Here is a 22,906-nt window from a genome sequence, read left to right on the forward strand (position 1 = left end):
CAAAACAATAATATACACATATATGCGAAATATATATAATAGATATAGTTTGCTATTTCCGATTTTTATCAAAGAATGCTGTTACATGATATCTCCCAGAAAATGAAAAGATTAGAACGTATTCATGAAGATTTTATAAAATTTAACTGGTGAGTGTATAAACATGTTGGATATTAATTTGTTTAAACGAATTAAAACATTCAAAGCGAAAGTAAATGTAGAGTCTATTGGACATTTCTTAAAATCTGCACTAATCACTGATTGGCCAATTACGTGTAGTATCTCTAGACGAAATGCCAATGAGAAAATTTAATCCAATAATGGACATTGCTGTACGTTACATGTCAAACTTGAGATGCTTATGCGGTAAAACTTTTTGCACTTTAGTGGGTAAACAGTAATTTTGATAATATATAAAAATATAGGAATAATGAGTGATAAAACGTTACTTGATATCGATGATACGATGTTGACGAAAAATTTATTGTTATCTGTAAGTAATTTATCGTACTTAAAATATTTTTTAGGTTAAGCAATGAAAGAAAATAAAAAAAATACATATATGTGTCTTCCGTATTTATGTTTCAAACACAATCTTTATCGCAGGAAAATAAACATGAATATGATATAGATGAAATATTAAAGCAACAGTTTGAAACGAAACCTAAATGCATTATTATTCATCCTTTACCTGGTATGTGTTGAATTACGCGATATTTCTTACATAAATGTGTATCAAACTGGCAACATACATATTCATTGTACGACGTTGTAGGCGTTTGTGTAAAAACAAAAACGGATACAGGTGAAAAAGTGTTTTTAAATGTATGCACGACGACTAAAATACCTGAACCAGAGGACATATCGGAAGAGAAACTAATTTCTCTTTTGGACGAAGAAACGCCTGCTTATTCTATACCGATGAGTATTGGCGAAGAGAGATTAGAACCCGATAAAGGCAAGGAACGATCTCTAGTATATAATTATTAAGATTCCATGTAATTTCATTGTCGTTTAAAAGTATTATTCCACAGGTGGTACCTTGTGCGTGACTCATGACGTTGCGATAAATAAGAATTATTTTGAAAAATGTCAAACTAAACATTCCTTCTGGTTATTTACGATATCTGTTATAATCGAAGGTGTATCGCATAAATTTGGTAGATCTCTGGATTCCAAAACTTGTATTATTCTGAAAAACCGAAAAGTGAATAGTTTTATTTACAAAGGTATTGTATTTATAGAATTGATACGAATGGAACTTCTAACAGGTCATGGGTACAATTCAGTCGCAACGTATTGATGATCGTGAAGCGCGTAAAGTATTACCAACGCCTAAAAAACCATTAATTCAGGAAATATCAAGTTCTTCGAAGAGCGACTGTAATCGGTCAGCCACCCTGGTAAATAATCGTGAAGAATTTACGACTAACAATTACGTAATATTGAAAGAACCTTTGAAAGGAATTGCAAGGCGTTTAATTGGTTTATTTTATATACCCAAAGGGGTAAGATATATGACAATTGATTCATTCGTGTCGGTATGAAATAATATTATGCTTGTAACATACGCATTCCATTTTATTTCTTCTTCCGCTAGGTATCTGGTAAAGATTTAAATGTGCTTGTTGACGCTGATCATATAATTATTACAACGAATGAGAACAATTTCGCGTACGATGTTTACATACCTTATACCATAAAGTTGGACGAAACGGAAAGTTTCTTCGATAAAGATTATAGAGTAAGTAAATGTAAAGTAAAAGTCGCAAAATATTACTTTAACATTATTTCCTGTATCTTTATGTCATATAGGTTTTGCGATTAAATATGCCGATCGAAAATAAATAGTGATTAAAGTTAAAGTAACGAGCAATGTATGGAGAGGAGGAAACACACACGGCCCTAAAATAATATACGTATGTTTGCAGAGCTCTACTTGTATTCATTAACGTATTCATCATTAATTTTTATTTTATTTAAATACATCTATTACGAAGTGATATGCGTTCCTTTACATTTGCATTTTCATCATGGAAGTATGAATTTTACTGGCAAAAATACAAAATCACAAATAAAGATTCATATAAAAAAGATTTTCTTTACTTCGGACACCGTTAAATGATATCTATGATATTTCGCATGTAAATTATTCATGCATACACATGCATATCTCTGTATTATTTTCATTTTCGACAAGATGGTACATTTCCGAAGATAGTTTTAACTGTAGCAATTACATCGTAGTAATTACTTTTTACAGATATAATACCAAGTTTTATTTGTACAATAAATGCTCATCTACGAAGCTTAAAATTATTTGAATACAATAGAGATTTAAACGAAGTGACGAATGTTATATGTTATTTACAATTACATCTAAATGTATTATGTTTATTGAATCATGATTAAAAGAAGACCAATCAATCGATTACGACGTATCGACGAGGCTTCGGTAATTGAACTCGCACATGCAAGAGATATCCTCCAAATGCGTAACAATATATGTAATATTATATATGCAGATCGAATATTATCTTAGAATTCTGTATAGAATGTTGACCGTTCGATGCCAATTATAGCAAAGATATTTGGCAAAAGATACACCGTATTCACACCTATCATGAAACAAGTTAGATATTTATAGACTAGATCGGTGAAAATTTTTTTCTTATTTTCCAAATAGTTTTCACTTTTCATCAGCTCCTTAGAATTGACTTTAAGTATGGCACATATTACGGTATAACAAAAAGATTTGCAAACAGCCTTCGTTCCAACGATACTACAGAAACCAAGTAACGTTCTAAAAATCATACATCCTAACATACGATAAGATGGCCAAATAATATCGTATGGTGGTGGAAGAAGCGAAAGTGAAAGCGTGCCCGGCTTATAATTTAACCATGCTCCTGCATGAACTCCAGCAGCCACAGAAACGACCATGGTTGTATCGCCGCTACAAGTACATATGTTCCATAGCTTCTCATAAAAATAATATGAAATGAAATGCACGTAAGATTATTCCCTTACCGAGTTGGCGTCCATTTATTGCTACACGGATAATAAACCACAGCGATGACGCTAATTAATATTAAAAGCGTTAAAACCCAGACATTAGTAATGGTATAATAATCTAATGCATCTACTAGAGGTATCAATGGAACCATCAGCATGATAGCTAATAGCAGTCCCGCTATAATATCCAATACCGTGTGCATTCCCAAATAGAGTCGACTCGTGCAGATAAGCGTACACCTATAGAAATGAAATATATCAGACGAACCGCTTGAGAAAAGGAAAAAGAAAGTCGAATTTCGTCGTGTCGTAATTACCAGAAGAAAGCTATCGTACAACCAATTGAAAACGAATAGATGTATTTGTCCATGGTAAATATCAGTACGCTAAACGGAATTGAAATTCCGATCATGGCATGAGTCGACGGCATCCCATATTCTTCGGACCATTTGTTTTGCAATCTGACGGCTGGTGGACACGCCGGTCTTGGCCAACAAATCACATCTTTCAATGCTTGTCCTGTAACGCAAAGACCAAGAATCATAATGAGATAAAAATTTGTTCCGCGTATCGTAAAAGTACGTTGAACATATAACTTTACCGATGCTCATAACAACGGCCCACACTAAGATCACTTTCCGGCCAATGGTGCCATCGATATTCCAAAACCAAAAGGGTATGAATGCGGAATAAAAAATTTCATCCCCTAATTCTGTACCAAATAAAAACAAGTAATACCAAAAACGATTCTTAATGATAAATTCTGGAGATTCTAATTTCATTAAATATCTATTAGAGGAACATTCGAGTTCGTTCAACGCAACTTCTTTGCAGAATGGTATATCCATTTTAATATATCCATTTTGCTCCTTATTATCGGATAACCTATGAAAATAAAAGAATCCCGCTGACCTTTTGTAGACGATTCGTATCCTCCATGTAGACGATTTGATCTATTTTCTTACCTAAAACTCTCGGAACGCTTAGTTTTATAATTTATTTGTATTCCGAAAAACTCCTGTATGTTAGCAACGAGATGCGGGCTCTTTAAGTACTCGATAATTTCAAGCAACCACATTTTGGCAACTTTAGGGTATGATGTTTAGCAATAAGAGCACATTGTGTCGTTCTAAAGTTTACAATACAAAAATACATGTTTTTAAAATGATATCAAGTCAGTAATAAGGAATACAATGTAATAAAAAATGTTACTGCGGAGTGTAGATTTTTTTTCACTCGTCGAGTCATTTACCCACATCCAATTCGTAAACGATTGTTTTGTAAAAACAACAAAATAATTACGTAAGGATTACAATGACTCTACAATCAAAGTAAAAAAAACTAGGCGTTTAATTGGTTTTTGAAAGAAAAACGGCACGATACATTGACAGTCGGCCGGAATGGTATAAAGCAATAGACACCATGACACTTTGCTTTTATATGCGTGCGCGTGTCTCATTTTATAAATACAAGACATTGATCGTATTTTGACGGAACATAAATAATTGTAAGTACGAGTACAAATTACTTACTTACCGACAGTGAAATGCACGTGCACGATGCACGGCGTACGCACAAATGACGCACGCACGATGCACGTACGCACGACGACGACAACGACGACGACATTCTAACCCTATTTGCCCGTTGCATCACCACGGATCACTTTACGGAAGATCGTATCCCTGGAGCTTTGCCTGCTCGATCGTCCATTCGAGCTTTGGTTCGGGAAAGAAAGAGGAAAGAAAAGAAAAAGAGCTAATACGGTAGATAATTCAACGGATTACCGAAGTAATCAATTTTATCGCGTTTCCCACGCGTTCTTTCATGTCACACGCGCGCCGCGCTGATACGTCATACGTACAAACACCGTTTCTCGTCTTTCCCTTTTTAACTCGAAAGAATATACGGTATATGATTCGCCGCTTATTTAAACAATTACGTTATTGTCTACGGAATGATCGATCGATCGGTATTACGATACGACCGGTGAGTGTTTTTTATTTCGTATAGTTTAGCTCGAAATAAAAATATCAAGAGAAAGTTACGAGTTTTCACATGGCTCGAAAAAATATATATAAGTAATAACGAATTAATAAATTTAATCGAAATATTTGATTGCTCTTTATTGTATACATATATGGATCCATATTGAATTATTGTAATCGTACGAATTTGTATGTACGTGTAAAGCGAGAAGCGATCTTCCACGTCGAACGTCTTCTTTTGCTATCTCTCTCCTCATCCTTTTAGCGTGTATCCGTACGTATCGAGAACGCAATTTAATAGTTGGGTATTGAGGCGAACCGAAATTGTTTACGGCGGTTGAATCAATAAAACCACGCATTGAGAAGCATTCTCTCTCTCTCTCTCTCTCTCTCTCTCTCTCTCTCTCTCTCTCTCTCTCTCTCTCTCTCTCTCGATGCTTTTCTCATGAAAATCTTACGGTTTCGTATATTCGTGCGTGCGTGTGCGTGACATGTCGCATTAAACGTAGCCCCTCCCTCCTTCTTTGTCGTCGCATACACGACGATATCTCTTTCTTTTGCATACGTACGATAGGAACGGACCGATAAACATCGAAAGTCTTAATATACGCCTTTGTCGTTCTCGCTTTTATACGTACGTACGGTTAACTTCGGTAATAAAGTGCGCAGTTAGAGTTTCCTCCGCGCTTAACATATAATCGATATATGTGCCATCGTGAAAGCTGCAGATCGGAAAGGCGATTTTCTATGATAAAAGATAAAAAGAATCGATAAACGTAAAGTCGTATAACTTCTCGATTATGCGATGTGAAATTTGTTGTCGAATTGTCAAATTAATTACAATCAGCGAATATCTATTTACAACGAATCAATTCGATATAAGAAAGAAAATCTGCGAGACCGCTCAACGATACTTGCAATAGATAAAGTCACTTTGAAAGTAACGTATGTAGATGACTCGTAAAACGGGACTCGAATTTCGATAAAAATATTGATCGAAGTGAACGTTCATTATCCGTAATAGATGCATCATCTTCTTTCCCTGCAGGAAATATTCCTTCTATTTAGCAATTTGGCGTTACGCCGATAATACATATTACGCGTTTCGTTCCAACGTAAAATTACATCGAACGTTCTAAATTCGTTCATCTTCGTAAATGAAAAATATAATTCTACGTCATGTACCCCCATTAACCCGATAACGATATATAGTATAATCCGCGTAGGGATCCGCAAGAAAAATTGTTAATATTTCTCTATCGTAGCACGCATTCGACGTATACGACGTATCTTAACGCTTTACGAGGGGACTTGTTAAAAATTGTCACGTATCACAGAAGGGTTCTGCTGGTTAGCTTTCGTTTCTTTCTCATCGCAATTTGATCTTTAAGAGTAAAATACTTGTCCGATGATGGCGATGTTTCTTACTGCCGATGCTACGTCTGGAATATCCGGACTGGGATGTACATGCAACGAAGACGAACCGACTACGGCCGCAGCTGCAGCGGCAGCAGCATGCGCGTTCATCCTTTGAACGCTCTCCATATAAGTTTTATTCGCTTGAGAACTTAAAGTACCACCGATATTACTTAAATGAGATTGCGGCAGTGTTGAAATAATAGGAGCAATGACCGGCGTGCTCGCGCAGACATTTCCTTGAGGTTGTCCATAATCTTGCGTATTTTGAGTCGGCGTGGCTTGATAATTATTGTACTGGGCTTTACATTTCTTTTCGTGAACGAACAAGCTCCCTGAATGGCTGTAAGCCGTGCCACATATTTTGCACGCATACGGTTTTTCCCCCGTATGGGTGAATCTATGTTCCTTCAAATATTTCAGTCTTCTGAAAGACTTGCCGCAAGTTTTGCAGTGATAATTGGCTTCACCGGTATGCGTAGTAATGTGCGCCTTGAGAGTGCAAGATTTAGCAAAGGCAGCGCTACAAAAGTGGCAGACAAACGGCCTATCGCCGGTGTGCGTTCTCTCGTGATTAATACAATTTGAATTTGACGTAAATCCTCGTCCACAATACTTGCAAACGTGAGGCTTGTATCCTGTATGGGTTCTCATATGAAACATAAGGCCTGTATTTTGTCTGAAAGTTTTGCTACAAATATGACATAAAAACCGTTTGAAATTCGAATCCTGTTGTTCTTTCGTACGTTCGTGTATTCGCATATGCCTTTGCAACTTGATTTCTTTTTCAAAGGTTTTATTGCATTCCATGCACGTAAAAATTTTCACCTTTTCGTTACTTTTCCGAGTTCCTTTACGCTTGACAGCACACCCGCATTCCTTACCGCAGCTTACACAATTTTCTTCTTGTACATCGTGAGTGTTCGTCTGATGTTTCAACAACGATTTCTTCGTGTCGTAAGATTTACCACAGATCTCGCAAGGGAAACCCTTCCCTTCGTTATCGGAATCTAATTCTTCTCTAATCCAACTATTTATTAATTTAATGGCCGACTTGTCGTCCGGTGGTTTTTGAGGTATAGAACAATCTTTATCCTCGTCGTGTCCGTATCTGTCTCTATGGCTCTTGAGTCTGTCCTGCCGAAAGAATTTCATGTTACAAACATTGCAAACAAATTTCTTTTCGTCGTGTATCAACAGATGACGCTGAAGGGACTTTTCCGCGGAATAACATTTGTTGCAATGTTTGCAACGATAAAGCGGTACCTTGTCGAGAGAATCGGATTTATTGTCGCTATTAGAATCAGAACTGGACGTATAAAAATTATCAATTTTCTCCTCTGCGTCCGATGATACTTGTTTCGTTAAACTTTTTATCGGATCGTTGGCGCCGCTATCGAGCGCCTCTCGATCTTCTACATTTTTCCGATCTTGTACGGAAACGACAGATCGATTATTAATCTCCAAAGATTGCACGCTGTTTTCCAGCTTTCTCCTATCCCTAATTTCTTTCAATATAGAAAATACTTCCTTAGGATTGACTCTTTTGTGAACATTCAAGTGCCGTACCATAGTGTCGGTTTTCCTAAAACTTTTATTACATATTTTGCACGGTACCAAATTTGACTTTTGATTCGACCTGTGATGTTTGCCGTGTTGGAGTAATTTGTCGACATGAAAGAATTGTTTCTCGCACTTTTCGCACTTGAATTCCTTTTCGTCGTGAGTTAAGATATGCCTTTCTAAAGATTTCTTACTGGAATAACGTCTGTTACATCGAGGACATTCGAGATTTAATTCAGAATCCATAACAGAAACTCTGGCTACCTTATTACACGCGCTTTCAGTATTTATAGGCCCATCTTTTTCAGCAGCGTCGTGTTTCGTATTACCATTTTTCTTTATATACTGCCTTTGTCTCTCTTTGTGATTTCTTAAATTTTCCATCGAGGTAACTCTTTTGAACATCGTCAATCTTCTCGTACGATAGGCTTCTCTTTTGACGACAGACAACTCTTGTATCGACCGCTCAAATTTATTATCCATATCCGGCAATGTCTCATTATCGGTCTTAGGATTATCGTTGAATTCATTTGATACTGGTGCAGTAGAACTTTTTAGAAACGGGGGAGAACTATCGTTATTACAAACGACCAAGTCCTTGCGTAAAGAAGAACGATTATCTGCTTCTTCCGTTAGAACTGCGAAACATTTGTCGGTTTGACAATATTGATCCTAGAAAAAATAATAACGAGGCATTAATTTAAAAGCAACGTTCGATCGACGCCAAAATAGGGACACATACTTTTACCTCGGTATATCTCAAAGCGTTACCAGTCTTGATCGCTTTGCCATATAATTCTCTCAGCTTCACGTCCGCTCGTTGACATTGTTCCCTGAGTTCGTGAGCCGCGTTGACCCTCGAGATACATTTTGTACAGATATGCTCCGGTAATCCGTCGTTCTCGAAAACCTGAAGCATCCTTAAAGATCTTTATAGATACCATATAGACGCGTATCAATGGTATACGAAAAATATGGAACAGAAGACTGACCTCGATACCTCCGCACAATCGTATCTTTTCCGACAAGTCGTGCACGCTCTTGTCTCTCGTCTCGTGCGCACTTTCGTTCGTGAAAAAGATGCGTTGATTATCGTTGCTCGACGAGAGACAAACGCGACATAAATAGTTACTTCGGTTTGTCATTATTTTCGATTGTATTTCCTATTGCCGGTTGTGTTTATCTTAACCCCCCCCCCCCCCTATTTGAAGTCGTCGAAAAATCCTTCGTCGAACACGTTTTCACGAAAAAGCCAAACTTTGACGTGATCTCATGGTCGAGTGATATACGCCATCATACGTGTATGTCCCCATTTTTTTTTACTTTTTTCTTCGTTTCGGTCTTTTTTGCTTTCTTTTTTCGCTAGAGTATATCGGTAGGAGGTTATGATAAAAAAGCCTATGGTAATTTATAATTCAGGCCAATAAGAAAGATACACATAATAAATGTCCGTTAAAAGTCGAGCGTTTTCAAAAGATGAAAATTTGTAAACGAACCAGAAGGATTCGATCGAAACTTAAAGAGAGTTTATTAGAATCTCGTCGGCCAAGGAAGACGTTGCTGAAAGATAACAGTTTGAAAAAAAGAAGATTGAAATGAATTATAGAAGCTTGTGAAAATATCGTGAAAATTTCGAAAGAATTCGGGGTACTTTCCATTGCGTTATCGGTCGACGAGAAGGAGAAGACTAAGAACGCGTGCGCGAACTCGAATACTTAGCGGAAAGAGAAGAGAGAGACGAGTCGGTTGAGTTGAGCGGCAGAGCTCCGCGTGGTCAGTTGGTTGATTGGTCGGTCGATTCGTCGGTAAATTATTTAAGAGGATCTACGTCTTCAGGATAGAAAGGACGATGGCACTATTTCGTTTTAGTTCCAAGCGATGTCTCGAATTACAGGTAAGCGACGAATTATTATCTCTTTAGTTTTTGCACCGTATTACTGTGTAGAGAGCAGAACGATCAGGAAGATTTGAATAATTCGCAAGAAACAGCGACACGTTTTCCATTTCGGTGCGAAATTCGAACGATCTGCGATAGGTATCGAGAGAGGATAGCATTCCCAAGCTTTCATCTTGTTTCGCGAGACCTACTTTGCCTTGTAATTTTCGCGTTTTCACGAAGAGGAGGTCGATCGATTCCGTCCCCTTTCTCTCTCTCTCTCTACCGATTCTCTCGATATGCCATCCTTTCACGGCACGGTACATTCTTAAGGAGACTCGGATGTTCGGGGAGGGCGTTCGTTTTATCGACCGACATCACCTACCATTGTCGAGCATCGCGAACGACGAATATTACGATAATTCTCGACCTCCGTTTTACGATCCACCTTATCCTGCATCCACAAAGAGATGAAAATCTCACATTCGAAATCTCTACTTCTTCCTGCCTGTCTGTCCGTCTGTCTGCTGTTATCTCTTTCTCTCTCTCTCTCTCCGTCTCCCTTTCTCTCTCGTCTCTCTCCATCTCTCTCTCTCTCTCTCTCTCTCTCTCTCTCTCTCTCTCTCTCTCTTTCCCGCTGACGAAGAGCGTGAGAAAAGAAGCGTACCTATTGGAACGAGCCACTGGAAAGGGTGCCCCGTTATTCGACGGGCAAACGGCGGATGCACTCCAGTGTCAGAAAATACACGACGACGAGTCGAATTTTTCGCTGTACGATAAACACGATATAATATAGGTAAATCGATTTTAGGTCGATTATTTCCTGACACTTCTATATTTTAGGTATTCCGTTAGTGATACATCTAGCTTACCGACCAAGAGTTTACTCTTCGATCAATGTCATCTCTGGTTATGTAATAAAATTGTTGTGCCGACCGATCGGCAATATCTATCTTTGCTCGTGGACAAATATTCTTTCTCCGTTTAAAGAAGCAGACGAATGAACGGACATGAGAATCTAAAAAAAATGCTGCATTCTCTATGAAAAAGTAGCTATCGAGCACATCGAAAGGAAATTCTTGTTCGGTCTTTTTCGCGCTAAATCCTACAGCAATACACCTAAGCGCCTTCGTTCTGCCTTGTATCGAGCGTACGTAATACGACGAACGTTCGAAGAAACATTCGTACCAATTTTATAATTATCACCGAGGAATGAAAAACCGAACGCGTTATCTAATCGATAGAATCGATTAGAGTTTCTTTCAGCTCTCATACGCGACAAGATGGAAGAATGTGGGGCATCTTGATTCGTCTAAAAATACGAGACGCGTATGTCCGAAAATAGTGAAAAAATTGAGAAAAGCGATCGACCTTTCTTGGATCGGCGTTTGCTGCTTTTGGAGAATGTATCGTCGACGTGCGATCCTAGATCCGGATCTCGGAATGGAATCTTTCGTTCCTCGTAGGGTTCTCGTTCCCGTTTGAATCGTGCTCTCTTTCGTTCGCGGTTCTCTCGAGCCCAACCCTTTGTACATCGTTAAAATCGTTTACATCTATTTTCTTGTTTTCTTCGGTAATCAGATTTACGTATATCATTACGTATTTTCGATGGAAAAGGAAAAAGAGTAGTCGTGCCGCGAAGCATTCGCTTAAAGCGCGCACGAGTTATTCGAGGATTCGCGGAGACGCGAACAGAGACGTTCATTGAAGAAAATAAGTAATACGATGATAGTAGCGGTATGATAGAGAATGGCGATGTTTATTTTGCGAAGCGTGGGCTAAGTTTGGCGACATTTCGAGGTCAAAAATCTGACCCATTTTCTTGATCCACATTGGTCGTGACCCGTCCCTAGAAATCCTTGGTAGCACCTGCCTTCGCATACCACCCTCGAGCACGATCCGCTTAGATCGGATCGTAGATATCTATCCGTTCCGATCTGCGTGATATCTCGACCGATTTCATTTTTGTCTCTTCTATTTCTGTTTGAAAAGTATTGAAAATAATTGTTTGCTGCGTAAAGAGTATTTAAAGGAAGCAGTTAGTTCAAAAAGTGTTTCAAGTAACTGGTATCACGTCCTACCGTTGTTGTTATCTAGCTGAATATATTTTTACTCCGTTCGAATGCGTTCCTGCATGAGCCGAGCAAGAGGAGTTTAGCGAAGGAGCGATCGGGGAAAGGATGTCGGTCGAGCGAAACTATCCTTTCTCTCCTTTTATTTTATCCAAGATAACGTTCTTTCGCCCTCGTTATAAACGGCTCGGTCGTTACCTAACGTCGCGCATACAGGCATATGGCCTCCGAATCGCATAACGAATTATTTCAGTGTCGCGCTTCTTCCTTTTCTACTCGAAACCTTACTTTATTTTTAGTCGGGCGTCGTAAGCAGTAGTTTCATTTTCGTCGAGCGTCTACCAACCAAGGTGTGTAGACCTTGCTCTCGTCTTTAGATAGGATTATTTGTCTATACGCGTGTTTTAATATATCTGTGCGCGCGCGTATTTTTTCTTACGTATATATCATATTGTTTACGTTACGCGTAAACAGTTTGAATTTATTTCGGTCCACGTAAATCTGTCCTTGTCGCGTAGGTCCGATCAGCCGTCTGAAATTTAATCGCGCGTTTGGATCTCTAACTCTCTTCCTCGCATTGATACGCGTTGAGCATATATATTTCAGGACTAATAAAGAGCTCTTGAGACCGGACCGCCAACACCCTCCGTCGTTCGTTTTAACGCCGTTTGACGATTACATGACTCGAAATCAATTAGATAATTGCGATTCGCGGGTGTGCACCAACTGGCAATGCCCTTCACAAGCCGCTCTTTATTACGTAATATGCGATACCAAGTGTTATCAGGCGCGCGCGTCGAGTGGTTTATCTTACTAATAATTAATCAAACATACGCACGCACGCGCGCGCATAATATATACAATTGATCACACATGTCGTCGATGCGTGATAATTTGATTAAAAATGCGTCCGCACTCGAGCATACGTTCGACGATACGTTTTCCCGAATCGAGGATTTAATGAAACAAGTACACATCTATTCTTGCTATTCCGTACCTATGACTCTCGAGTCGTTTACGTTTCGTTTTCGTGCCAGCGACGAGCCCGTGTCATTCGCGTGTCTCCATCATCGTTCACCTTTCTTTCTACCAACGAACGAGTATAGATAATATTTCGTTGGATTCGTCCTCGGGCATGCCCCCTGTGTCTTACGCTCCAAGGACTATGATACGACAGAAAGGAACAAATAGATGCCGCTGTAACGCTGAACGGTGAAAGTCGGTACGCGTCTACGTTCGCGGGTACCAACGGGAGATATTCGAAACTGAAGAACCACGCGCGTATCTGGAAGAAACGTTTCCTCTCGCGTCGCAAGAAACTAGTGATCTTACGCCTAAAAAAGGCTTATAGCGATTATATCATCGATTACGCGTTCGTAGTGTATCTAAGTATATCGTACCGACGCTCCTGTGGTATTTAACGCGTCATATTTTCGATAAATCAATGCCTGCGTAAACGTTGCCTCCGTTCCAACGGAAAATATCGTTTCTAACTCGTCCGAGAATAAAACAAATGATCCGCGTTCGCAATGATAACCAAGTACTTGCCTTCGATTTTAGGAACGTGGTTCGTTTAGTACGAGCACTTTTTTATGGGGAGGAGGAGAAAGAGAGCGACAAAGAGCATCCTCCACGGCGCGGTTAAGAAAGTTATATACGGCCGAAAGTTAATCACACGACGAGCGTACCAGACGAGCTTAGTCGAAGTTTCCAAGAGGAAAAATCATTCCTTCGAATTTGACGTGCGCGTAAAGTAAGATTAATCGTCGATCGCTCGTCGATCGCTCGTCGATTAAGGAGAAACGTCGGGCGGTAGGACGAGAGATTGATATTCGACGAAATGGTACCGCGGAAAATAGCAGCAGCTACTTCGTAGGAGGTGGGTGCGCGCGAGGAAGAATCTACGTAACGGGAGATGGTTACAATTTTTTAACTCCTTCGCTAAGATTTTTAATAGCATTACAAAAGTATTATTTCCGTCAGGAGACGGCGGAACGGCAGACGGCAGCAGATAAAAGTTGCTCGTTGTCTCGTGAATTATCGTAACTACGATACGACGAGACGCGAAGCATTTATAATCGAGAAGCAAATAAGTTCTATATATAAGAAACATATATCGGATTGATAAATGTTTAATCGTTATCGTTTCGTTACCAATTGTTGTTCCACCATTGTCGAGTTTAAAGCGTGAGACGAACCGGATCCGATAAGTTCTTCGATCGTTGTACCTGCCTCGGCGATAATTGTAGGTAGTAACGACAATGGCTGTCTCGTGTTACGCACTAAGCACCCAATATATCTTTTTCCAAACGATCGACCACACATGCCTTGACGCGTCTTCTCGATGCAACGACGAGAGAACAAAAGAATATGTTCTCATATGCCTATCGTTTCGTATCGTTGAGAACGAAATAATATTCTTTCCATAGGTTATGAAGTACATAGGTACTACGTTGATATATTTGTGTGTCCAATACTCGTTGTAACGTTAAATTACATAATACGATAAAACACGGGCGATTTTATCTTTAAGTCTATACTGGCCAAGTTCCAAAATCATCGTTTCTCTGAGAACAATGTTGCGACGGAGATTTGACGAAGCGATCGAAGACACGCTCGAATCTTGTGGTTATCTCGTCGATGAAATTCGTACGAAAAATTAATAAAAATTACTTGGAACAAGTAGAGGCAACCCGAACCTCGATCGAGCTGTTGTTAAAAAACGTAAAGAAAAGAAGATCGATCGATTGCAGGTTATACGTCGAATCAAAGTAATATTTATACGTAAATTATACAGATATTCTTACGTAAAAATAATAACTCTTTTATAGAGTATGCTATCGAGCAAAAAGATAAGAGCGGTGCGTAAAACGAGGAGTGTGATCTTTGGACAGAAACTTTTAAGAATTGAAAGGTGTAGATCGGCCGACATCTTTCTTATGCACGAATAATGACCGAGTCAACGTTAGTAAATCCAGCTCGTATTCGTCAGATCTAGTTACGAACGATCAAGTTCGAATTTGAATTTCACGGAAGAACGTAACGAACGAACGAACGGACGGACGGACGGACGGGCGGACGGACGGACGGACGGACGGACGGACGGACGGACGGACGGACGGACGGACGGACGGACGAGCGGGCGGACGAACGTAGAAACGGACGAACGGACGAACGGACGAGGCAACGAAGAAACGACTGTCAACGTCACTCGAGTATCACGCGAGTGAGTAAAAATAGAGCCAATCGCGTTACTCGATGGCGAGCGACGATTTTTTCAACGATCGCCGGTATTGCCACCGCCGCGAGGCAAAGCATGATAATGACCTCTAATGCGAGACCTCGTGATCTCGAGACGGGTCCCCATTTTATATCATACCGAACGATCCGATTCATGTACGCGATATGGACGTATCAGCAATGACCACGCGCTTCGTATTAGGATATTACGATCGCGCAAAGTTTTTACGTAAAATTATTTCGTTTTCGATCAAAAAATGCAAAAGAAATTAACCAAGATATTATAGATATATTTCTCGAAGAACGATACCCCGAATAAAGATCGCTAAGCGAAAGGACGGATAGTCATTTGGCAACAGGAAATTCTTTCGATGTAGAACGATCGCGCTGGAACGTGTTAATTAAAACGTCGTATCTCAAATCGTTACGTTGCTTCCTTCATTGCCTTCAACTTCGATAATTTAATATCTATGATTAATATTATATAAACGTCGCTTATCGATCTACCGAGCGTACGTAGAATATAAAGATTCGTTAATTCGAAAAAAAGATGTACGCGCGTAATACGAGACGCGATAAGGAAATAGAAACGATTTAAAAAATCAACCGATGAACTTTATCGATTGATATCTCGCCCGTTCATTACTTAATATTCTCAAGAGAGCACATTAATCTCCGAGTAGAAATCTTGACGTAGCAGCGTGGAACTTGGATCGTTCGCGTGTGAATCGTTATCCACTTTTGACGTATTGGCATTAACGGCGGGTTAATGCGTGCGCGCGCGCGTCCTCCTCTTTTACGTAATTCATATATGCCATGTCGGTGGTTCGGCATTCATAGATATCTTGCGATCTTTGCGCATTTCTCACGTGTCGCTTCTACGACGGACACACGCATGCCGGTGTTTATGACGAAAATATCAATGTCCATTCTGTCTCGTTTCAGAAATTGACAAGCACGGTTACGAGCTCTGTGGTCTTTCGATCGTTAGCCGATGCTTCTACCGACCTTAAGAAAGTTTTATCCGAGAAGATACCCAAGGAGCAAGAACGCATAAAATCTTTTCGCAAGAGTTATGGCTCTACCAAAGTTGGAGATGTCACCGTCGATATGGTATTACGATAAGCTAATGCGATGACGACCAAAAAAATGATAATATGTATTTATGATTGATGATTTAACTCGATACGTAGATATACGGTGGGATGCGCGGTATCAAAGGATTAGTCTGGGAACCTTCCGTACTCGATCCCGAAGAAGGTATTAGATTTCGTGGTAAATCGATCCCCGAGTGCCAGAAGATCCTTCCAAAGGCTAGCGGAGGCGAGGAACCACTACCGGAAGGTCTTTTCTGGCTTCTGATAACCGGAGAGGTTCCAACCGAGAAACAAGTCCAAGCGATCTCGCAGGAATGGGCAGCGAGGGGTGCCCTACCGCCGCACGTGGTCAAGATCATGAACACTTTCCCAAAGAACCTGCATCCTATGACGCAGTTCTCAGCGGCTATCACTATATTGAACAGCGAGAGCGAATTCGTGAAAGCGTACAATAAAGGAGTCCATAAGACCAAGTATTGGGAATCGGTTTACGAGGATACGATGAATTTAATCGCCAAATTGCCCGCCGTTGCCGCTACGATATATCGGAACCTTTACAGAGGCGGCAACGGTCCGGGTGCCGTCGACCCCTCCAAAGACTGGGCGTGGAATTTCACGAACATGCTCAGTTACGACGATCCTCAATTCGTCGAGCTTATGAGGCTCTACCTCACCATCCATGCCGATCACGAGGGTGGAAACGTTTCGGCCCATACCACTCATTTGGTAGGCTCGGCCTTGTCCGACGCTTATCTGTCCTTGGCAGCTGGCATGAACGGCTTGGCCGGTCCGCTTCACGGTTTGGCGAACCAAGAGGTGTTGATATGGTTGGAAAAGTTACGTTCCCAAGTAGGAGAGAATCCTAGCGACGAGAAGCTCAAAGACTTCATCTGGAATACCCTCAAGAGCGGCCAAGTGGTGCCTGGTTACGGTCACGCTGTACTCAGGAAAACCGATCCCAGATATACGTGTCAGAGGGAGTTCGCTTTGAAACATTTGCCCGACGATTCCCTCTTCAAGGTAATTTATCAATGTCATCTCTCAACCTTCATCTCAATTTTCGTACAGCGGCCCGCTTACGGTACTATACCCAATTTTGCCTTTTCTTTCTCCCCAGTTGGTCGCTCAAGTCTACAAGGTCGTACCTCCTATTCTCCTTGAAACCGGAAAAGTGAAGAATCCATGGCCAAACGTGGACGCTCATTCGGGTGTACTTTTGCAATACTACGGTATGAAGGAAATGAATTTCTACACCGTTCTCTTCGGTGTGTCGCGCGCTTTGGGCGTCCTCTCATCCTTGGTTTGGTCTCGTGCTCTTGGCTTACCCATCGAAAGGCCCAAATCTTTGAGCACCGATCTACTGATGAAGGCCGTCAAATAAAATGGAGACCCGTGTTCGCGCGCAACGTTTCAGTATCATTAAAGCCACCTTAAGATCATATCTACCAACCACGACCATCGTTGATCTCTGCGAGAGCTCGGCGATGAAAATCGACCGATTCGACGAGTACGAGAAAGCTTTACGAGACAGTTTTAACTTCATTTTGATACGATTCCGAGGAAATCATTTTTAATCGCCGCTCAACGGATGGACGCGCCAAGTTACGAGGAACCGTTTTCTCTCTTGTAACGCGATGTCGCTCTTACGCGAAGACACTTTAGCCGCATTTGCGTACTCGCGGCTTGCGTCTTTGCGTGATCCGAGCATCGTGAAAAACGTAGCTTGGTACGTAACAACTGCCGAATTAAGAAAAAGAATATTAAAGATAGCAGTCTCTTGAGATAGTAGATAAGGTAAGGTATAGATGTACATAGTTGCCGCTTGATATTCGCATGATAATGATCTAATAAAATCAGATACCAAGTGTAAAGATAAAAGGCGGTAAATCGATTTCGAAGGATAATTTTCGCGTTTCGCAACGGAGGAAATTATCAACGCAGATAACGTTGGATATAGCATAGTAAGCGCATAGCGCTTACTGTTAAAAGAACATGATCGTCGTCGTCGTCGTCGTCGTCGTCATCGTCCGATAATTCAATGAACACTGCCCAAAATTACGCGCGTTTTTATTTTTTAGAATCTATAATACACCTCTCGATCGATATAGACATAAATTCTTTTCCTCACATTTCAAAGGATAATAAAAACAATATTGGTTGGTATATTAGTTAGCGCTAATGCCAAATATGTATGTACACGGTGCTACATATCGTTACAACGTCTTACAATTAGATGCACATATTATTTCACTTGCTCAGGAAGTTTACGTATGTCACGATTCCCACTACCTAATAGTCTCCGTAACAGAAAACACTTACAAGGCTAACTAAATACTTAATTAAATATCCTTCAAAGTGCTTACCATAGCACAGGTTGTTGGTTTTAGATTTTGTCAAACATACTAATAAAACGATTCGGTCTTATACCGAGCCGGTACGAGATACGCGTAAATTAAGGATGACCAGTGGTAGATCCACTGTTATGAGGATGTATGAGTGTGCGATTCTTTATTTATAACAAACTTGAAAATAAATAGATATTTAAAAATAATATGTGATATACGCGATCATTTCTTAATACCTAATCTGATAAATGCGCAACTACATGTGCGTCCACCCTTAAAGGAATAAACGATTATTGATATCGATTATATCAAACTCTTTCGTTTCATATGCGATAGACGGGAAATTAAGAAAATCCTAATGTTTCTTTGCGTTTTCCTTTAAAATACATTTTATTCGCTATTTGCTATCTATATAACATCACGGCGCAGAACGTAACAATCTAAGATAATGAATTACCGATAAGAGCAACTTCATTGCAGTCCTCATTATCTCTAACTTATGTGATTTAACGTAGAGATTTCGTTACAACTTTAAAGCACACGTACTTTTACCATACGGATCGTTGATTTTCATGTCAATATTTTTAAAAAGCAATACTATCGGAACAAAAATAGATCGTCACTTGTACGTGTAGTATCAAAGAAGAGGAAGACGGATAGAAGAGATCTAACGATTTCGTGTGATTTTAAACAACGTCGCAGGATTGGTTCGCCTGCTTTCTTTATTAAATTGAACATAATATATTTCTCTCTCTCTCTCTCTCTATATATATATATATGTGTACATATGTATGTATGTATGTATGTATACACACACACACACACACACCTACACATATATTCATACACACGTATACATATACACATATCACGCACGCCTTACAGAATTTGCTTTGAATTTTTCCTGCTTTTTTAAACTAATTCAAGTACGAAAATTACTCAAGGATCAGTGATAAAAATACTACTTTTAGCCACGCTTCTATCAATTGTATTATTGAAACACTTTGACAGAATTTCGATTAAAGAGAAAATGACGTATGTTTATATATGATGTGCAGAACAGTGCGATAATTATACGTATGCGCGATAGTTCGTTATTTTCAAGGGTCATTTCTCAATATGAGAAAATTAACGTTTCATTATTTTCTATGTAAGAATCTCACTCTTGACTTTAGACGGCATTTATCTTAACAACGATGTTCAAAATCTTCTCAAGTAAATTTAATCAACGTCCATTAATTGGTACTCAATATTGTTAACAGTTTAACTGAATATTGTCTAAGTGACGCAACCCAGACGCAATAATGTTTCTAGTTGCATACAAATTATTATCAAACAGCTGTTGGTTGAACATTAAACCAATATATTTTGAATTAATAAATAAAAATTTCTCTTCCATTATACAATTACATACAAATGAGTTTGTATCGTTACATCAAGTGCATTGATTTAATTAAGATTATTTGTAACGCACAAGTCAAATTAAGTTTTTCCAGCAAACAACCGCCCGTCCCGATATCGAGTCGATGTATCGCAGAACAATTCACCTTCTGTTTGCTAATGCTCAACTGTCTCTGTGGGTATCTTTGTTATGAAGTCCTACAGCTGTTTGCATAGTTCAGATGCTAAGAAATCTGCTTAAAATCTGATACAGAAATGTTAAAAATATGTTATAGATTGGAGCTATACTTGCTGATCTTACTTTTTTTTTTCTTTTTCTTTTTCTTTTTTTTCTCTTTCATCTTTTTCGTTATTTTTTACAGTTGCTTATTGTTAATAAAGTGTATAAAAACTATGTACAAAGATGTACCTTTTACTTTTGCATAAGAAGCCAAACGATGTATTCTCTTTGTATGTAAACGAGTATTTCCTGCGGCTTCGGCATTTATTATAAACACAAGTGACGGGTCGGACTATTTTCAAGAATTTATTTCAAATTCTTCCAATTGCGCTTCTTTTTCTTATAATAACCGATAGTTTATTGGATAGTACTTGCAGGAATTAAATGATATATGAATTATGTGCGAACGAGAAATAAAACTTGGCAGTTGTCACTCTTGAAAATGCATGTTACTTAAACGTAAAACAACACATATTTAACGTATCTGTAATATTGTAAAATTAATCAAGCGTTATACATTATGGTAAACCTATTTTATATTTTACAATCTTTTAGCTTCGCCCTGTTTTTTTTCCTTTCCCTTTTTTGCTTTATCCCTATCAATAATTCATTTTTTCTCCACAATTATTTTCACGCTTTTATATCAGAAACGCGCGCGTGTATCATCATTTTATTGAAAATAAATAAATTTTTTGCCCGTCCACTCTGAAATACATTAAACATTTGCTACAGTAATTGTCTCTCGGTATATGCAGTTATACTTTGATGATCGTACTATAAATTAATGTATCGTTTTAAAACATCATAAAATTATTTTTGCCATACGTACGACCATCAAAGTAGCAACGATACTAACTCGCGCTAATCACATATTATACAGCTTAGTTATTCCGTGGAATTTATGACAAATTCTCATAATGTACGTCATGTCTTCTTGAGACGTCCAACGATCCATTCCAGTCCTTGATAGAGCCTACAATGCCGATTATAATCATTATTTCATTAACGCTATACGATATTTCGTAGTTATCGCGTATAACACAAATTATCTTCTAACGAATAGTAGTTTAGATTACAAATTAGATTTACAAATAGTATTATAGATAAATTACTGAGAATATATCAAGAGAGCGTATCATAATGTAACGTATGAGAGAATGCAGAAAGAAAGAAATATTTACCCTTCTCCCGTGAGAGCACAACAGCTTTGTATGTGCCACTGATGTTTTTTGATTGATGTCAAATCTAGTTGCCTTGAAATTTCGGCGGCTGTCATACTACCCTTCAAGTCCTGCTTATTAGCATAAACTAAAACGTTGGCTTTGCTAAGTTCCTCGTGATTTAACATAGAATATAATTCTTCTCTTATTACACCAAGTCTTTCTCTATCCGTACTGTCTATAACCATAATTATAAATTCTGTATTCGTGTAATAAGTTGACCATGCGGCCCTCAAGCTCTGCTGTCCCCCTAGATCCCACATTATGAAATGAATATTCTTCCATACTACTTCTTCTACGTTTGAACCAATAGTCGGCGACGTATGAACAACTTCGTTCATTAAAAATTGATATAATATGGTTGTTTTACCGGCATTATCCAATCCTACCATAACAATTTTATGTTCTGAAAAATGATGTATGTTTCGATAAAATTTATACGTACACGGGTCAAGTAATAAATATAAATTTATAACGCACAAAAAAGCTTAACATACGTAGAATGTAGAAACATGCGAAAGAAATAAGTACGTTAATATGGCGAGTAAATCGAACAAGTAACTGATATAAGCAAGTATAGTAACTAATGACAAACGGAATACGCCAACAAATATAGCTATTGCCACGAACAAGGATTTTTCACTCTTGTATAATCTATTGGTATCTAGTTTTACAATGGTAAATGATAAGTAAGTTACAAGTAGTAAATAACAGATATTAAAAGCAACGCGATTAAAATCAACAAGGTAAAAATCTAATAAATTTGTAAACTTTTTCTACGTGTTGACATCAACCGTGAAGAAAATGCTATTTTCTGAGAACAAAGAAACAAAGCATAATATTGGATTAACCAAAGGATTTCTTTTACCTTCATTACCAAAGAAACTCCACAACTTAGCAAATAGCAATCCCATATTGAGCCTACAGTTCCAAAATAATTCGAAAAACACCGCGCTCGGTTACTCTCTCTTTCCTTCACTTTTCTCTCTCTCTCTCTCTCCCTTCCTCGTATCAGAATACAGCCTTGATTACAATAAAGAGAATGTATTTCGACTTAGAAATAGGGCATCCATCTCATTGTTACAGGGTTATGTCCAGCTTTTCATCACTTCACTCTTTCTCATTTGCACGATATTTCGCAGCCTCATGTCAACGACCGGTGTACCGCAAAAGTGAGAAACGCACAACGGTTTCCAACTGTTACGATTAGATAAATTGTTAAATGGAGTAATTTTAGGCGAACATTCTCTAATCTAATTAAGACGATCGCGACATGTTGCATATGCGATTAAAATGCTCCTACATACTGATTGGCCCAATCCGAGTTTGCAGGTATTACGATATGACGTCACGAAAATATAACCATGCGCCAATTGGAGGGGAACCACTTGTAAGCGTTGAGCGCGCGTAAAACGATATTTCCCTGCCAATCAAACGTACATATATGCACGTA

General features: G+C 38.9%; 5 protein-coding genes across 17 annotated transcripts; 2 read left to right on the forward strand and 3 right to left on the reverse strand.

The window, feature by feature from the left end:
• The first annotated feature begins 26 nt into the window (after positions 1-26).
• On the forward strand, positions 27-2,346 carry LOC127062246 (PIH1 domain-containing protein 1-like). 5 transcript variants are annotated; one of them, XR_007781095.1, is made up of 8 exons: positions 278-493; positions 607-694; positions 776-958; positions 1,035-1,207; positions 1,272-1,508; positions 1,601-1,744; positions 1,816-1,919; positions 2,264-2,346. XR_007781095.1 is itself a non-coding variant. In XM_050990106.1 (7 exons), exons 1-7 carry the CDS (start codon positions 431-433, stop codon positions 1,849-1,851), a joined length of 924 nt encoding a protein of 307 aa, XP_050846063.1. In that variant the 5' UTR covers positions 278-430; the 3' UTR covers positions 1,852-1,932. The 5 variants fall into 5 exon arrangements, 3 of the variants coding, with proteins under 3 accessions (XP_050846062.1, XP_050846063.1, XP_050846061.1); XR_007781094.1 differs by having other exon boundaries at positions 1,601-1,919; XM_050990106.1 differs by lacking the exon at positions 2,264-2,346 and having other exon boundaries at positions 1,816-1,932.
• Positions 1,955-4,843, reverse strand: LOC127062241 (sphingosine-1-phosphate phosphatase 2-like). Of its 4 annotated transcripts, none has more exons than XM_050990091.1 (6): positions 4,548-4,843; positions 3,981-4,144; positions 3,617-3,900; positions 3,333-3,534; positions 3,031-3,255; positions 1,955-2,956 (listed from the first exon to the last, which is right to left on the reverse strand). In XM_050990091.1, exons 2-6 carry the CDS (start codon positions 4,091-4,093, stop codon positions 2,539-2,541), a joined length of 1,242 nt encoding a protein of 413 aa, XP_050846048.1. In that variant the 5' UTR covers positions 4,094-4,144; positions 4,548-4,843; the 3' UTR covers positions 1,955-2,538. The 4 variants fall into 4 exon arrangements, with proteins under 4 accessions (XP_050846048.1, XP_050846046.1, XP_050846047.1 ...); XM_050990089.1 differs by having other exon boundaries at positions 4,552-4,842; XM_050990090.1 differs by lacking the exon at positions 4,548-4,843 and adding an exon at positions 4,228-4,538.
• A 71-nt stretch (positions 4,844-4,914) lies between these two features.
• LOC127062233 (probable citrate synthase 2, mitochondrial) lies at positions 4,915-18,818 on the forward strand. 2 transcript variants are annotated; one of them, XM_050990068.1, is made up of 4 exons: positions 4,915-5,004; positions 16,116-16,283; positions 16,364-17,287; positions 17,385-18,818. In XM_050990068.1, the coding sequence occupies exons 1-4, from the start codon at positions 4,930-4,932 to the stop codon at positions 17,646-17,648; spliced, it is 1,431 nt and encodes a 476-aa protein (XP_050846025.1). In that variant the 5' UTR covers positions 4,915-4,929; the 3' UTR covers positions 17,649-18,818. The 2 variants fall into 2 exon arrangements, with proteins under 2 accessions (XP_050846025.1, XP_050846026.1); XM_050990069.1 differs by lacking the exon at positions 4,915-5,004 and adding an exon at positions 9,728-9,876.
• On the reverse strand, positions 5,112-9,387 carry LOC127062225 (oocyte zinc finger protein XlCOF6-like). Of its 4 annotated transcripts, XM_050990052.1 has the most exons (4): positions 8,975-9,387; positions 8,725-8,892; positions 7,686-8,654; positions 5,112-7,556 (listed from the first exon to the last, which is right to left on the reverse strand). In XM_050990052.1, the coding sequence occupies exons 1-4, from the start codon at positions 9,125-9,127 to the stop codon at positions 6,390-6,392; spliced, it is 2,457 nt and encodes an 818-aa protein (XP_050846009.1). In that variant the 5' UTR covers positions 9,128-9,387; the 3' UTR covers positions 5,112-6,389. The 4 variants fall into 4 exon arrangements, with proteins under 4 accessions (XP_050846009.1, XP_050846008.1, XP_050846007.1 ...); XM_050990051.1 differs by having other exon boundaries at positions 5,112-8,654; positions 8,731-8,892; XM_050990050.1 differs by having other exon boundaries at positions 5,112-8,654.
• Positions 18,425-22,769, reverse strand: LOC127062253 (ADP-ribosylation factor-like protein 5B). Of its 2 annotated transcripts, XR_007781096.1 has the most exons (4): positions 22,322-22,769; positions 21,415-21,859; positions 21,090-21,206; positions 18,425-20,938 (listed from the first exon to the last, which is right to left on the reverse strand). XR_007781096.1 is itself a non-coding variant. In XM_050990123.1 (3 exons), the coding sequence occupies exons 1-3, from the start codon at positions 22,365-22,367 to the stop codon at positions 21,158-21,160; spliced, it is 540 nt and encodes a 179-aa protein (XP_050846080.1). In that variant the 5' UTR covers positions 22,368-22,769; the 3' UTR covers positions 18,425-21,157. The 2 variants fall into 2 exon arrangements, 1 of the variants encoding a protein (XP_050846080.1); XM_050990123.1 differs by having other exon boundaries at positions 18,425-21,206.
• Between the last annotated feature and the right edge of the window lie 137 nt (positions 22,770-22,906).

This window comes from Vespula vulgaris, chromosome 3, assembly GCF_905475345.1.
Source record: "Vespula vulgaris chromosome 3, iyVesVulg1.1, whole genome shotgun sequence".
NCBI classification, from domain to species: Eukaryota; Metazoa; Arthropoda; class Insecta; order Hymenoptera; family Vespidae; genus Vespula; species Vespula vulgaris.

Excerpts from the sequence above, each read along its gene's own strand:
- LOC127062246 (XM_050990104.1), top strand. The coding sequence starts at position 431 with ATGAGTGATAAAACGTTACTTGATATCGATGATACGATGTTGACGAAA. Across the intron at positions 494-606 it reads CGAAAAATTTATTGTTATCT|GAAAATAAACATGAATATGA; the intron begins GTAAGTAATTTA and ends TCTTTATCGCAG. Across the intron at positions 959-1,034 it reads GAGATTAGAACCCGATAAAG|GTGGTACCTTGTGCGTGACT; the intron begins GCAAGGAACGAT and ends ATTATTCCACAG.
- LOC127062241 (XM_050990091.1), bottom strand. The coding sequence starts at position 4,093 with ATGTGGTTGCTTGAAATTATCGAGTACTTAAAGAGCCCGCATCTCGTT. Across the intron at positions 3,256-3,332 it reads TGTACGATAGCTTTCTTCTG|GTGTACGCTTATCTGCACGA; the intron begins GTAATTACGACA and ends TCATTTCTATAG. Across the intron at positions 2,957-3,030 it reads AATAAATGGACGCCAACTCG|CGGCGATACAACCATGGTCG; the intron begins GTAAGGGAATAA and ends ATGTACTTGTAG.
- LOC127062233 (XM_050990068.1), top strand. The coding sequence starts at position 4,930 with ATGATTCGCCGCTTATTTAAACAATTACGTTATTGTCTACGGAATGAT. Across the intron at positions 5,005-16,115 it reads TCGGTATTACGATACGACCG|AAATTGACAAGCACGGTTAC; the intron begins GTGAGTGTTTTT and ends GTCTCGTTTCAG. Across the intron at positions 17,288-17,384 it reads CCGACGATTCCCTCTTCAAG|TTGGTCGCTCAAGTCTACAA; the intron begins GTAATTTATCAA and ends CTTTCTCCCCAG.
- LOC127062225 (XM_050990050.1), bottom strand. The coding sequence starts at position 9,127 with ATGACAAACCGAAGTAACTATTTATGTCGCGTTTGTCTCTCGTCGAGC. Across the intron at positions 8,893-8,974 it reads GATTGTGCGGAGGTATCGAG|GTTTTCGAGAACGACGGATT; the intron begins GTCAGTCTTCTG and ends AGGATGCTTCAG. Across the intron at positions 8,655-8,724 it reads TGAGATATACCGAGGTAAAA|GATCAATATTGTCAAACCGA; the intron begins GTATGTGTCCCT and ends TATTTTTTCTAG.
- LOC127062253 (XM_050990123.1), bottom strand. The coding sequence starts at position 22,367 with ATGGGATTGCTATTTGCTAAGTTGTGGAGTTTCTTTGGTAATGAAG. Across the intron at positions 21,860-22,321 it reads GAGTTTCTTTGGTAATGAAG|AACATAAAATTGTTATGGTA; the intron begins GTAAAAGAAATC and ends ATCATTTTTCAG. Across the intron at positions 21,207-21,414 it reads TGTGCTCTCACGGGAGAAGG|GCTCTATCAAGGACTGGAAT; the intron begins GTAAATATTTCT and ends TCGGCATTGTAG.